The sequence below is a fragment of the Salarias fasciatus genome (genome assembly GCF_902148845.1).
Source record: "Salarias fasciatus chromosome 7 unlocalized genomic scaffold, fSalaFa1.1 super_scaffold_4, whole genome shotgun sequence".
Classification (NCBI taxonomy): Eukaryota; Metazoa; Chordata; class Actinopteri; order Blenniiformes; family Blenniidae; genus Salarias; species Salarias fasciatus.
Window position 1 is genome coordinate 7,441,001 of NW_021941229.1, and position 15,543 is coordinate 7,456,543.

A 15,543-nucleotide genomic window follows, 5' to 3' on the forward strand; every position below is an offset into this window, starting at 1 on the left:
CAGCAAACACAACAAACACCGGAGGCGGCGGAGCTGCTAGCTTTAGCCCGGCCGCGCTATCTCACTATCTCTCTCCCCCTCACTCCTTTCTCCTCGCGTTCCGAGGAGGACTCGACTCACCCCTCCACTATCGCACGCCTGAATGTGCGCAGATAAGCCGGAGCGCGCTCTGCTCTGACTTGGACCCGTTTATGCGACCCGCCCCGCTCGCCACGCACCACGATGTCCGCCGCTGCTAACGCTGCTGCTACAGACAACAACGGAGACTCGGGACTGAACGGTGAGCTGAGAATAACAACACCGCGCCGTCATGTTCCGCCACCCATTGCGTGTGTGCACACACATGCGTGTTTGTTTGCCATTTATTGCATTGTTTTATTCACCGGGATAGATTTTTTTTCCACAGCCAGGCTTCATTGGAAGGGGGCGGGAGTAGAACGGTATGTTCCGTATGCTTACTGACAGCCTCTGTGCCAATAGGCGTGCTGTTTGTTTGATTGACAGCTACATGAGCCAATCAGCGGTGCAAGTAGATGCTGGGGTGGGCTTCAGTGTTGTCAACAAGCCTCTGAAGAAGTGGCAAAATACGGATAAACACCATTTCGATACTTTTCACCTAGTTTTAGTCCTTCACTGTTAGACCGTATTGTAATTCCTATCATGTACATAAACTTATACCTTTATGTAACTGCTTAGGTAACTTGAACTTATTTTTTAAGTGTCAGTCTTATTGAATAATACAAGATTGAGACAATGCACCAGCTCTCCTAGTGTTAACTTGTTTTACACATTTTGTTAAGTAGACTGTGATATTGGAGATGTAGTCCCTCACTATGACAGGCGACGTGTCATCCCTCCACTAGCATTGGTCATCAGAGACGTAAACAAAGGCGTGTTTATTGCACTGACTCAGACCTGCCTGGTATAAGTTTTACAACACTCAGGAGGAACTTGACTTGACCTGCTATTTATGGCCACAGCTCGAAGGGGACAGACGTTTGAAGCATGAGGGAGGGGAAGGGAGATGGTGTGGCAGCACGTAGCACTTCAGGAACAAGGTGGTGTGTTCGCTCAGAGCCAGTGGTCTGGGCACAAACACAACTTTCCAGGCATTTGTTTCCTATATGAGTAAATAGCTGGTGATGACCCATTAATTGTCAAAATACCAGAAAATAACCAAATTTTTGCTTATTGACAAAAGAACTGTTTATTTCAGTTCCCCTTTTCCTCTCCAACAGTAGCCTGAGAAGAGCTCAATCTTGCAGTGAGGCTATATGTCAAATATGATCAAAATCTTTCTGTCATCTCTGTGCTGCATTGTCTTCTCTTGTTTATGGATTGAACATTTGAGAACTTGAATTGCCAACAAAACATCAGTGTTGCAATCCGAAAAACCAAAATTAAAAACAGCGACCAAAAATCATATCAATGAAGAACTGATGCTCATGGCAGAAACCTTCAGAATGTAAACACAATTCTGAAGGTGTATTCCAGTCCCAATCAGTTCTGTTTTGTGTTGGGAATGCAGGTTACAGAGATAGCTCATCATCTTGATGTCTTATAGGAAAGATATTCCTGTAGGTCGATTTAGCCCACCTAAGCGATGGTGCTGTGACCTTACTTCCGAGTTTACAGCTTCAACAGCTTCATACACTGCCAACGTTCAGCGCATGGCCAACTACTGGGTCCAATTAAATGCAACATTAAAACATTTTGATCAACTAAGATTCCATTTCTAACTTTTCCACCGAGGATGTACGGTGAGTGTTGGTGAGATGAGCTGATAAAACACAATGCCAGGATTTAGAACTGAACACTCAATTACAGCAAGATGCTGCAGATAAAAGTTTCCTTTTTCCTTTCCAAATGTTTATAATAGTTTGTGAAGACATGCATGCTGTAGGCTTGAGAAATCATCCAGGCTGAGATGCAATAGGCTTTTGTAAACGGAGGAAAAAAATGCCTGCTGGAGAAACGATTTCAGATTGCACTTTTTTGAAAATAAAAATCAGGTTGTTCATAAAGGTCTGTACATACTCTCCAGCAACAGAGCAATTCTTTCTCTCTTCCAAGGCTATGAGAGAAGAATAGCATCATTCAGCATTTTACATGACATGTCTTCAGGGCTGAACTATTTTCTCATGGCAACTGCGTGATTGAGCAGAAAATTAAAACGTTCTTAGTTAATGCAGAAATATTAACATTCCACTTATGCTCACCCTTTTTTTTCTTGCCCATCTCCTCTCAGGAGATCTGCTTTTGAGATATAAAATTCTCTGGCCACAGCCAACAATGTTTTGGTTTTTGTTGCTGTGAGAAAACAGAAATAAGTTTAGGTGTTTGCAGTGTATGTATCCATCCTAATAGTATTTTGCCAAAAGTATGTTGCATTTTTGCATCCCTAAAGGAAACACTTCTGAGTTGTGGGTATCCCGCCCAACTGAAATCAAATAAAGCTGATGTGTCGCCTGGACTAATATGAGATTGACACCACAGTTTGATACAGAGCTTTTTTCTGGCTGTTGACACAGAGAAAGTGGAGATTAGTGATTCAGGCTGCAGCAGCGACTACCTCCTGTTATGTCATCTTCATGCCAATGTATGTAGCCATATTTTCAGTGCACAGAGAGCACCGTGTTTATGTGCACAATGCAAACTTACACAAATATCCACAGATATTTGCCAGCCATATTAAGATGAATTCCAGTATGAAAATAAAGCAAAAGGATAGGGTGCACCCACTCTTCTGTGTCTGATAGCATAGTGTGTCCACTTCACCTGCAGGCTCTGGTGCATCCGGACACGCACTGTACAATCTAAGACTGAGGCCCTGTTTACACTCCAATGTTTCAAGTCAAAGTGCATCATTTTTTGTGTTTTAATTTCAGAAAAGGTCTTACGTTTACTTGACATCTGAAAACGATGTCCGTTCACACAGTAACAGCAGGAACACTAAAAACAATGTCTTTTATTTGGCCACTCATGGGTACTTTCCTAGGAGGATTTGAATTGGGAGTCCTGACACTCTGGAAGTCACCATTACTGTTACTGTCCATGTTCTCATGTGCGTGGAGAAGTAGTGTTTCCTCCATCTGCACAGAAATGGGCTCGAGCATTTCCAGAAGGTATTGTTTTTGCCCGTCTACACGACGGAGTTGGAATGTTCTCTGAAAGTTTCATTTGTAGTCGCTCTGAGTACCGTTGTTGTGCATGCGGACCCCCAAAATGCAATGAAAGTTTTGCAGTTCCTCTTGAAATCATTGTTGTGTAAACGGGGCCTGAGACACAGCTTAAGGGACAATAAGACCTTGTGCTTATCAGATGGAGAGGCTTGCAGTCCGATCCATTATCTGATGTTATTCTCTGAAGTTTCCTGGCCTTCTCATTCCTGTCCCATTTTTATCTGAAGCCCGAGGTCTTGAGGCCAGAGGCAGCCTCGGTCCGGCCTGAGCCTCGGCGTCGGTAAATCAGAGAGGTCACTTCATGCCTCCCCTCCCCATTAAGCCCACCCGACAGCTGATAACGGGCTCTGCGGCCAGAATGTTCGGAAAGCATCAGCGCCATGGCAACGTGGTTTTAGTCTAGCGAGTGGAGACAATAGACCGTCGACAGCAGCTTGGCTCACAGTCTGCTGTGTAATCCACGGGATGAGCGCGGGTGCTGAGTCGAGGCCAGTTCAGGGGCGAGCGGAGCAGTGTTTTGGTAGCGGGTCGGATTGAAACTCGGTCCCTCTACGCCTCATGTGAACACGGTGTTTACTTACTGTCACAGGGTGACGAGACCCTCCTCAGGTTCATGCTGACGGGAACTTGAACAAGAAAGTGTTTTTTTTTTTTTTTTTTTTTTTTTAATGCAGCCTCATGAGCAATATCAGAGAATCCCACCTCTCCATGCTCTGAGTTCTAACCCGGGCTAACCTGCCCCTCTGCCTGCATTTGTCCCCACCCCTGACCTGCTGTGCCTTCTCAGCTGCCCATCCATGCCCCCGGCTTACGTACGAGCAGGCAGGGCGTTGTATATCACGGCCAAGGTCTGTAAGGAAGCGCAGCACATAACACAGCCAGGCATTTAGTGTCCTTTCATCACTCAGCAGTAAATAGCGCTTCACTCTGAATGACAGTCTCAGACGGTCCGTTTTGTTGTCCCCTCCCAGCTTTTTAGATGAAAGGTCGTTTTGCAGCAGTTTGTGGGGGCATACTGCCAAGTCAGGAAATTTCAATTATAGAGGCAATTAATTAATGGAGATGGAGGCATCAGATCCATTTTAATAAGTCATATATTCTATTTATATTATAGATTTATTCTATTATAGAGGACCTTTGATACTTATACTCGGGGTATTTTTTAATGATCTCACTCCGAGCTTTTTGTTATTTTTCTTTTTCATTGTGTGTAACAGCTCTATTTATGAGACAACAAAAGCAAACAGCAAATAATAAATTATAAAGCAAAAAATCCTCAGGAAATCATTGGAACATGCTAAAGCTCAAACACGTTAAATTAGGCACAGTAATACATTCCTTTGTTTAGTGTATCTGATATGTACTAATTTAAAAATGTTTGGTAGACAGAGAAACGAAGAACATTCCTAGTACCAAATGACTGATTTCAGCTTATTTTATGTAACGGGAGATTAAAAAAAAATCCAGCATTTTACTGGAGTCCAGTTAAGTCAAAAACCGTGTGACATAACGTTGCAACCGGACGTAGTAAATACAAACCCCATGCATGTGTGTTGCCAGTGCAGGCATAAAGTACGAGAACATGCTAAAACCCTCCGATGCACATTTCCCGTTAAATCCAAAGTCCAAACAATACAAAAATAAAGTCTCTAATCAGCTGAAGTGCAACATAAGACGGCGGGCTGTGCTGAAGTGTACACACACACACACACACACACACACACACATACACACACACAAGCTGTTACAAGCTCTGGAGTGTTCCCAACCTGGTGGGATGGAAAAGGACACAGTGAAATTGGACGTTTCCCATTTTGCAGACAGTTGATTTCAGTGGAGACATATTAGCTGTTGCTCTGAGCAGGATGTTAGCTCATTGGTTTATTGACACAACTTCAGTGGCCGCATCTTATCGGCACACTGATACTTCTGACCTGTAATCAAACACGTCTGAAGAAAGAAAGATGTTCAGAGGCAATGCAGGATCTGATCGGGTCAACAGGTTGAGACGTGTTCATTCAGTCCTAATTGTTCACAAATATTTTGCATGAATCTTTCAACTGAAACAATGTTTTCCCTCCTTCAGGGTCTTGGGTGGAGTTGGAGATGAACAGAGGTCATCAAGGCCAGTCATCTCAACCTGGCGGCCTGGCCCCGGGCCTGCTGCCCCTCCCCCAGGTGGAGGAGGAGGAGGAGGCCATGGCGGGGGGCCTGGAGCATGTCCCGTCGTCGTCCTCCATCCACAACGGAGACATGGAGAAGATCCTGCTGGACGCCCAGCACGAGTCGAGCCGCAGCAACTCCTCCTGCGACAGGTAGCGTGACGGGAAGACGTAGAGCTGCTCCACAGGACTCCACCGCTTCCGTCTTTACTCCTCCATCTTTTCTTTTGTGTGTCATAGAAACATACAAAGCTCATATTTTAGAAGATCAAATGTTGTGTTACTATCTAAATAGCTTGAAACTTTTCAGTTTATATCTTAGTTTAGAATTAAATGAGAAACAATACTTGAATTGTATTGGATGCACCTTGATGTAAAGATGTAACTTGTTGATACAGAAGCTCCCAAAGTGTGAAAATGTCACAAAATGAGATGAAAGGTTTATTGTTTGTTTGTTGCGGCAGGAGGAGTATCCCAGAATAAACATTAGCTTTTTTGAAATAGACCATCACACAGTGAGAGACTCAGTGTTAGACAGCATATAGACAGATGGAATAACTGACAAACAGTCTTTCAATCTTTCTCATTGTTTAAGAAATTTGGTAAGTTTCTGAAAATATTTTGCAAGCGCAAACTTTGCATATGCGACCAGGATGATGGGAACTGTTGGAATGAATAATGTTGACCATCCTAAAGAGAGTCACAGATACTTGAGAGACGACACCCAGCCTGTGCTGTGACTGTTTAAAAGGAAATCAACAAGTCGTTCAGAGGAAATCCCAGCACTGTAGCAAGTCATCCCCGACATGGATCACAATATACTGGGGTTGGGTTTTCCAAGTAGAAGATAAACAGGATCCCCTCTCGACACCCACACTGCACTCTGATACGCTGACTCTTTAGTGAAGGATGTAAATAGACCACATATTAAATGTATGTTATGCAAGAGAACTTTTATTCTTTCCATGGCAGGTGCAGCTTAATATGCTGACAGGATTTTTAGGGTTATATTTGAACAGCTAAAAGCTGGAGATCACACAGGAGACGTTCAAAGGAATCCAAAATAGAGGCAGGAATCCCTCTGGCAGCAAGGAGACACTACAAAGAAGCACTTGTCTCGTCTTGTTTCACCTGTTTGGTGGCGTTTGGTCTGTCCGGTCACGCTTCAGTCAGACCGCGGAGGAAGTTATTTGGAAGACATCTGTGTTTGTTGCTATAAAGGTCCTGAGGAGCTGCACTCCTTTTGACATGTCTCTGCTTCATCTGTGACTTTCAATGAATTCAGTTGGTTTGAAGCAGGAATTAAAAACACGAAGGACTGTAGACTTCCATTACCACCATTTTTTTTTTTTTTTAACGTAATGTGTACTTTCAAGTGCTACTTTATTTCTAGCTAACAAACGTGAAACGACTGTCTTGAAATGATGTCTTACTTGAAGACAACTGTGGAGCTGCCGTCTTCCTCTGTCCTGCTCCTTGTGGCAGCTGCTGGTTTCAGTCACATCCAGCTATGTGTTCACGGCCTCGGGCGTTTCGTAATGCAGTTAAAATGAGCCCGTTCCTCATGTTGAAAACAGTTTCAGAGCTGCTGTCTCTCTGGAGCGAGTGCACGATCTTTGAATTGATCATTTATTGAACTGACCTCTGCAATACTGACAGATCAACTAAGAGCTCAGGAAAGACCGGAACCTCAATTAACTCTGTTAATACTTTGTTTTGTTTCATTTTCCAACTTTTCTAGTATTTTGTTAAATCACTGGGATTTGGGAGTGGTGAAATAACCACCATTTTATTGAACAGTCACCTCGACTTCGCCATGTTATTTTTAAGGCATTTTTCCTGGAAAGAACCCCGTCACAGCATATTATCGTGCGACTGCAGTAATGCACTGTTTACTTTTCCAAGGACATGGCGATTTCTTTTTTATTTTATTTTGGGGAGCGAGCAGGTTGCATCTGTCATCAAATACTAATTTCCAATCATGTTGGTGGACACGAAAGTACAGTCACTAACTGAACGTTCTCACCGTTATTTATTTATTTATTTCCCCACAATAGTGGTTTTATTTTTAGATTTTTACTTTTAACACAGGATGAACAATCAGAGCGACACATGAATGTAATTTTCCTCTCAGGTGAAAATATCCCCCCAAAATCAGACATTGCTTAATAAATGCTTAAATTAATCAATTTCCCCAGTCAGATATTGTCCTCAATCATCTTCTTCATCCCCAAATGACCTTCAGACATTCGCAAAAATGTCTGCATTATTGCATTATTATTATTTCAGTATTTGCATTTGTATTTACATTAACCATTTGTATTGCAGCAAACTTAATCTGGGATGAAGGGTTTGCTTGAGCTTTTGCAGACAGTCAGACTTCCATCAACACATCCTTTCTTAAACAGTTTTCCATGCATCCAACAAGCTTTAATCAAAGCAAAGGTTCCCGGTGTGAACACACCCTGACGCAGATGCGATGAGGCTTCCTGTCGTCCTCGATTCATGACGACCATTCGGGTTATTTTAACTGAACGTGAACGCTCTCTCAAACTGAGGAAAGACACGCTGAAGGGTTAAAAAAAAAAAAAAGTTGCTTCACATTGGATACAGATGAGGACACAAGAATTTCCAGCCTGAGTGCACAGATAAATAGAGTCATGGGTTCAGAGCTCGTGAAAGATTTCAGCCGCGTCACGTGGCTCCTTTCTGTTTGTCTGCTTTAATTCACTTCGGTGCCAGACACGTCAGAAGAAACAGCTGAATGTCGATTGAGAAATGAAATGAAACAAGATGACGTTCCTCGCTGGCTTTTAACAAAGGAGGGTAAAAACCAAGTCAAGTCTGTAATAAAATCACAAAGTGCGAGCCAGTATTTTGTTGTTTTCCTTTCATATTGACTTAATTTTCTTCAATGTGAAATGAGAGAAGAGGCTCCTTTTCAAAATATTAAGAATAAAAGTCCATTCAAGGTCACACCAATACATGAAGAAAGTGCTTTCTGCCTGGATTCCCAAATGACTCGCGTCTCTTAAACACACATTAGGAGCTTAATGGAGAGCAGCAGCATAAACGCTTCCTCTCATTCGAGCCGTTTAATATCACTTAGTTTCCAAAGTGTCTTATCTGTGTTGAGTCAGCTGCAGCAGCGGCGGAGGAGCCCTCATGACGTCTTCCTTCACACTTCGCCTCACCTTTTCCCAAACACGTTTAAAAATAAATAATGAAAGTCTGTGACCTTTCAACCGGCAGCCGCATCATGTGCTCCTGCGTAATCCCTGAGCTGCAGCGAAGCTCGTCTTATCAGGCAGCTGTGAGTGAATCACCTGCGGATGTTTCTTCAAGTATTGAGATCACTGCATCAGCAAGCCGATACACAAACAGCAGCACGGCAGCAGCTTCACACCGGTAGAGCCGGCCCGGTGTCGCGTTACTCAGAGTTAATTAAGAAGATTCTGACTTATGTTGTTCAGACACACGCTTCAGTACACCTTTCAACAAAGAGGGCAAACATTCAAGACAAAGGAGATTAGTTTTTTCCTGAGGGCTAATTTCTCTGGAGCCGAAACACAACATGTAAAACAATCGTTTTGCAGCGTGTGACCAGGATCAATGTGTGTTCTTGAAGATGCCGTAAGGTCATTATCCTGATCAGCTTTATCTCGTCATATCAGTGTCTCAGAGTAATCGATGCCAAATACAATAAGGATGATCATTTTAAAATAACAGAGCATACAAGAATCAACAGAATGACTTGTTAACAGTTCTAATAGTGTTTTCTATAGTGCTCTCTCTCACCATCACTTTCCCTTTGACTATTTCATCTTTTAGTTGTTATGGTCTAATTTTGAGTTTTGGGGAGGTACTACTAATACAAGATGATACTACTAATAATCACAATGATGATCGTGGTTTATAACCTGCTTTGACGGAAAAACATTAAAAAAAAAGCATCAATAACAATGAAAAGAAATGACAAAACAGTAGCAGGTGTAAGACAAATAGCGAGAGTAAGCAGTAACTGGAATAAATTAAAACAGAGTGAAAGTCAAATAGAGTGTCAACAGCCACAAATAAATGCAAACTAAAACAAAAACCAGCAGCAGTTTAAATCAAACTGAATTACCAATGGCAGAAACTAAGTGAAGTACAGATACAGGTTAATAACCACTGCCAATGCAGGTGTGATAGTTTCTTATGAGGTTTCTGGTTCAGCCTCATCCGTCCACATGTCGAAGTGAGAACCAGTTAGTTCTTGAATAGTTCCGTCTGTTCTAGTTCTGTTCTTGCGAGTTGGTCAGTTCTTCATATTTGACCTCTTCCTCCTGTTTTTTTGTGTCGTCCTTTCACCCTGACCAAACTGGTGTTGTGATAGAACAATGTAGTAACTTCTATGATGGGCAGTTTGACTTTTCTGATGAACAACATGTTTGTGTGTGTGACCCGCAGCCCCCCGCGGCCCCACACCCCCCAGGACGAGGGGCAGATCATCTTCGACGTGGACGTGACCAGCAGAAGAGACAGCCAGGTAAGCTCACCAGTCTCTAGCTGTTAACAGTGTTGTATTTATTTATTTATTTTTTTTCTTTTTTGTGTTGATGTTTGTCCCGACTCCCTTCCTCTTTCATCCCAAAGCCACTGTCCGTCTCACACACACACACACACACTCCACTAATCTTTGGATCTGGCGTTGTTTGAGCTGGCAGGGCGGCCGGCGCCGACAGAAAGCCTCCTGAACGGACGTGTGTGTGTTTGTGTCTTTCAGTCTGAGGAGGACGTCTTGGAGAAGGAGAGGGACATGGACATCCTGATGAAGGACGCAGACTGGGTTGCTGACTGGTCCAGTCGGCCGGAAAACATTCCCCCCAAGTAGGTCTCAGCTCGAGTCAACACCAGCCGGCACACTCAGCGAATTGTTTGTGCTGAGAAAGCAGCTCATCGTCGCCGCAGTATAAACAGTTTAACGCACACACATGAAGCCAGCTGCCGCCGCCACTTTGGAGGAGGGAGACGTTCACTTCCCTACAAAATGAAAGAGTTTTACATCTTGAAAGTCAGATTTAGTGATTTTGATGATAGAATTTACCATCTTCAATAGAGACTGACACATACTTGCGTGTGACCTGTGCAGGGAGTTTCATTTCCGTCACCCTCGGCGCTCAGTAACGCTCAGCATGAGGAAGACCGGGGCCATGAAGAAAGGAGGCATCTTCTCCGCCGAGTTCCTCAAAGTCTTCATCCCCTCGCTGCTACTATCACACATCCTCGCTCTGGGGCTGGGGTAAGAGTCGCCGCAACGCTCGCAGTTAGAAAAACAACAGCGACACAGCAACTGGGCACCGGCCTCTGCTCGGCTGGATGTTACGTGTAACCAGCGGGGGGCGCTGTGGAGCCGCAGGCAGGCCGACGTGAGATCACTGTCAGGAAGCAGAGTTCAGAGAGCAGCGTCACGCTGAGCAGACTTTTCATCCCGAAATATGATCAGTAAAATTCTTAGAAGTTTAAATCAGGGCCGTTTGCACATTGGTGGTTTTTTTTCTTCATTTTGTAGAATTTTCTCGTGTCTGATTGGATAAATGAAAAATATATTCGAGATATTATCTCATACTTTTGACCAGGTGTGTCAAACGTAAGGCTCCAGGGCCAAAACCAGCCCGCAAGAGGCTGCAGTGAGGCCCATCAATCCACCAAGCAAATTGTTAATAAAAAAAAAAAAAAAAAAAAAAATCAATGTCTTCTTGGAAATTTTCGCAAATGAAACAACAAAACCCTGAGATCCACTACTCTACAGCCATATTCCCGCTTTTAACATTTGGAGCTTCTTTTAAAATGATTAAAAATGTTCAAGGCGCCACAAAAACATGGCTCTTAATGCAACTTTGGTTGTAGCGACAATGTGATCCCGATATTAAGCCTTTAAAGTCCTTTCGCCGCTCATCCCCATCAAACTAATCTGACGCTGAATCAGCGTAAGCCGACAAGTCGGATAGTCGGCAGGTTTGCTCTGCGTGCAAACACGACAGCACGTCAGCATCGGAACTGTTGTTCATGACGGTTCGAGCATCGATGCTCCAGCAGCTGATCAGGATCTGCTGATAAAGATTCATTGCTTATTAGTGCTTGTGGATCCCAACAGGATCCCTTTGAAAACAGAACTCCAGTTTCCAGTCCGTCCTCACTCAGACGGTTGAAGCTCCTTCTGTGTTCGGCCTTCCTCAGAGTCTACATCGGGAAGAGGCTGACCACGCCGCCTGCCAGCTCTTTCTGAAGCTGGAACTGAAGAAAAGTGCCTGAGAAGTGGCCACGAGCTGTCGGAGAAAGTTTTTGCTGTTGTGAGAAGAAACCCCTCCCCCTCCCCCGCTCGCTTCCTCTCCTCCTCCACCCTGAGATTTGACATGTTCTCGGGTGAAGTGCATCCACCTTCCTCTCAATCAGCTGTTGTCTTACTGTCTGTAGATACCCCCCCCCAGTACCCACCCCCCTCCCTCCCTCCCTCCTCCACTCCCTCCTCCACTCCCTCACTCATTTGTATAAGCTTTTCAAATACCAGTAAGGTCATACTTCTGTTTTACTTCCCCCAGTAATTGGGTTCAAATCTTTATATTGGGTGGGTTTCCAGGGAGGGATGCAGTGTTACACCAAACACTTCCACACACACACACACACACATACACACACACACACACACAGTGTTCCAGTGCCCTTCGATTAATGCGACTAAAAGGGGAGGACTGTTTTCCCACCTGACCACAGATTGTGCCACACTCGATCTCCATAAAGGGTTCGACCAAATTGGGAGTCGGCTACGCAGACTGAACCTGTGATCATGCCTTTATCTTTTTTTTTTTTTTTTTTGAAAGTAGCCATCTTCTTTAGGTAATATCATCTTTTTTTTTTCTTCTTCTTCTTTTTTAATTTATTTTTCAAACCGTGGTGGATTATTGAGACATAGCAACGATGAAGGGAGTTAGTTACCACAGTGGCCAAACCCGAACCACAGGCTCTCATGAATTGCACTCGGTGGGGGGATTAAAGTGAGTTTCTGGCTCCGTCTGCCGGAAGAAAGATTTACGTGACTTGTTTTTTTTTCTCTCTCTCTCTCTCTCTCTCTCTCTCTCTCTCTCTCTCTCTCTCTCTCTCTCTCTCTCTCTCCTTGCATTCTCTGTGACAATAAGGACCGTTTGTTGAGTTGTGCATATTCTTGCTAAGTGGCGATAACTGGAAAGCGGGTGCGGAGGTGTGCAGGCTTGCAGTGCGTCCCATTCAGTGTGTCCTACTTCCAGTATTCTTTGCGGTCCGGGCTCGGCAGTCTGTCCAAACTGCATGTTTTTTTCTTTCTCCCCCGCTCGCTCTCGCGCCGTCGGCGTTCGTTTTAAAGGTACAGCATGTTCGGAATGATCAATGCATCGATACCACCTGCTGCCACACGGCGGTGGCGCCGCTCACTTTATTGCTGACTTCGTTTGAAGAAACACTCAGTGCCAACATGGCAACATGTCTGAGACTTTTGGCAGCTACTAACTCAAAACCTGCCAAAACCGGACGCGTCAGTCACTCCCTACTGCCACCCAGTGTACAGAAGTGGTACCAATCAACTCTTATGTGTTGTACCTTTAATGACAGGATTTGTTCTGCCCCCCCCCCCGAAAAAAGCTTTGAGACTCGTAATCAGCTGACTTTTGTTTTGAGGAGGCTTTGTGTGTTTTTAGTTGAATTAAAAAAAAAAAAAAAAAAGGTAGCGCGCTTTCGTCAAATGATTTTCTTTTATTCAAAGAAATGAGCTTTTCTTTAGCGTGAGAAACACTGGAGCCAGCGCTGCTTTCCGATTGTCCGGCGTGTCGAAAAAAGACAAGACAGACGTTGAGTGGAGAACTTTGGACGGGGTAGAAAGTACGTAGCTTTAAGTTTTCATCCCCTCTCTCCAGCGGCCTTGCATTGACTGACGGGACGGAGGGGACGTGAAAGAAAAAGGTGAAAACCTGAGACTGAGCTGCAGCCACTTTTAATACAACTCAATAAGGACGACTTTACAATCAGGCTCACCTTATTCCTGACATTGGTTTTTTTTTCCTTTCTAGTTTGATTTTACTTTCAAATAAAGTCAACTTAATTCCTCAGTGTAGAATTAACTACACTTTCCCCCTATCCACCTGGTTGATCACTTTTGAAATGGATCAACTCAGCTGATCAGTAAACTTAGCTCAGACTCCAACATACCCGAAAAACCTTTATGAATCATTTCATCAACTTGTTCAGGGTAAAAAAAAAAAAGTATTTTATTGTTTGATTGGAATGAAGAAAATCCCATCAAAGTGTTGATTTGTTGACTTTTCAGCCACAGAGACACTGAACTGTTTGTTTAAGCCACTTTTCAAGAGTTTCACTCTGTTGTTTTTATTTGTTTTCTTGGTTGTAAGAAAAAATGCGTGGAGTGGGCGTTTGACTGGGATGGTGTCTGAAAGCATGGGATGAAAAGAAGCCCCCCCCCCCCCCCCCCCTTTGTTGATGGCAGAGCCCAATGTGACGTTTCTGAGGTTTCCCATCAGACTGCGATGGTCTAACAGTAGTGATCGTAATGATGCTTTTGCTTCGATTTTTCTTTTCCCCACCACATTGGAGAAGTTGATCAACCTTTTTTGTCATTAAAGATTACCTGAATGAAGCGTATGTCGACTTTGTCCTGTTTCTTTTTCCCCACATATGTTTTAATTGTTTTTTAAGCATTTTTTTTTTTCAAATTAAATATTGAATGTTCTCATGAAGCACAGAACCGTCTTCAGCCAGAGATTCTCGTTTCTCCCGAAGACGCCACAAACTGTTGTTCCTGCTGTGACCGTCAGACTTTGAATACTTGAATCTGAGCTTGGCTCGCTCAATTTATGCCGTTAATAATTATTCTTCAGTGATTTCTTATTTATTAATGGATGAGTACATGATGGTTTGATAGTGAGAACCAAAACTGAGACTCATTTTCCACTTTGACCAAAGTTTGTTCAACTTTTCTTTGTCGATCGATTCCAAGCGTCACTCTTCATTGAAATAAGCCACATTTTTTATCCATTCATTCAGAGAAAATTCAAACAAAGGACCCAGATTGTGAAGTGATACCTGAAGTGATGAAGACTGTGTTTGAGGGTTTTGTTATTTTTTTGTGATTGAAGCCTTCAGTGACAATGCACTTGGAAAAAGAAAAAAAGGTCTAAATTTGTGAGATAAAGACTGAAAGCTGGTGTCTGATTAGTTCATCATCCAGTTTTAGGAAACGGCTAAACAGTCTCTTGCATGTAAAAAAAACCCCTAAAAATGCTGAAAGTAGTGGGTCTGTTCAGTAGATCTGCACAGTATATCGACTGTATATGTAATAAGATAACGTCTGGACCGTCTGCTCTTCTTCACTCTGCCACCGCTGCCTTATTTGGATGAAGATGGATCGGGTAAAATCATTCCTCTTTTTTTTTCCTTCTTGTCAGACGTCCTCATCCTCCACTGACCTGCTTTCTGTTTCATCTACAGTTACAGTCACATCCGAGGTCAGACAGTACGACTGAAACCTCGTTTCTTCTGAAATGCTATTTATACCCCGAGTGGCTCCCGGGCTCTTCGTGCTCTGTTGCTTTAGAATTGGACCTGTCCTGGGCTGCACCCGCTTTTCACACATGACTATTTCAAGCTCTCAGCAAATTAAAAAGCTTGGAGGTGTGAGGATGTTTGGCCTGCTGTGACTTCGGCCAAACTCACATCAGTTAACCCACAGAGGAAACAAATGAAGACAGGGAGGATAAATTACAATCATAGATGAATTCTGCAACAGAGGAGTGAACAAACTTTCAGAAAAATGTCATATTACTGCTGATTATGAGTTTTTGGGGTCTGGTTTAATGCTCCCACACTGTTCGGTGGGGAAACAGTGCCCTCCAGTGGCAAACAGTCTGTACTGCGTGTTCAGCCAATGACAATCAGATTTAGTATTCTGTCTCATCATGCAGCAAACAAAACATTGATTTTATAAATGATAAAAGACTTTAAATTTTAGCCGTATAAAGGCACACTGGATCCAAAACTTAAAACCATAAAGAAATAAAATGATTAAAAGTAACATGATTGACGGCACCAAACAGATTAAAGATATAAATCTGACTTGTGTCATTCTAGATTAATATTAAAAGAATACTGTGATTGGTTAAAATAAGATTCATTAT

At 43.2% G+C, this 15,543-nt stretch overlaps 1 protein-coding gene across 1 annotated transcript; it reads left to right on the top strand.

Annotated features, from left to right (window-relative positions):
• The first annotated feature begins 42 nt into the window (after nt 1–42).
• Nucleotides 43–14,007, top strand: bnip3lb (BCL2 interacting protein 3 like b). The gene is made up of 6 exons (XM_030084139.1): nt 43–280; nt 5,269–5,497; nt 9,794–9,872; nt 10,110–10,213; nt 10,476–10,625; nt 11,564–14,007. The coding sequence occupies exons 1-6, from the start codon at nt 223–225 to the stop codon at nt 11,610–11,612; spliced, it is 669 nt and encodes a 222-aa protein (XP_029939999.1). The 5' UTR covers nt 43–222; the 3' UTR covers nt 11,613–14,007.
• The last annotated feature ends 1,536 nt before the right edge of the window (nt 14,008–15,543 follow it).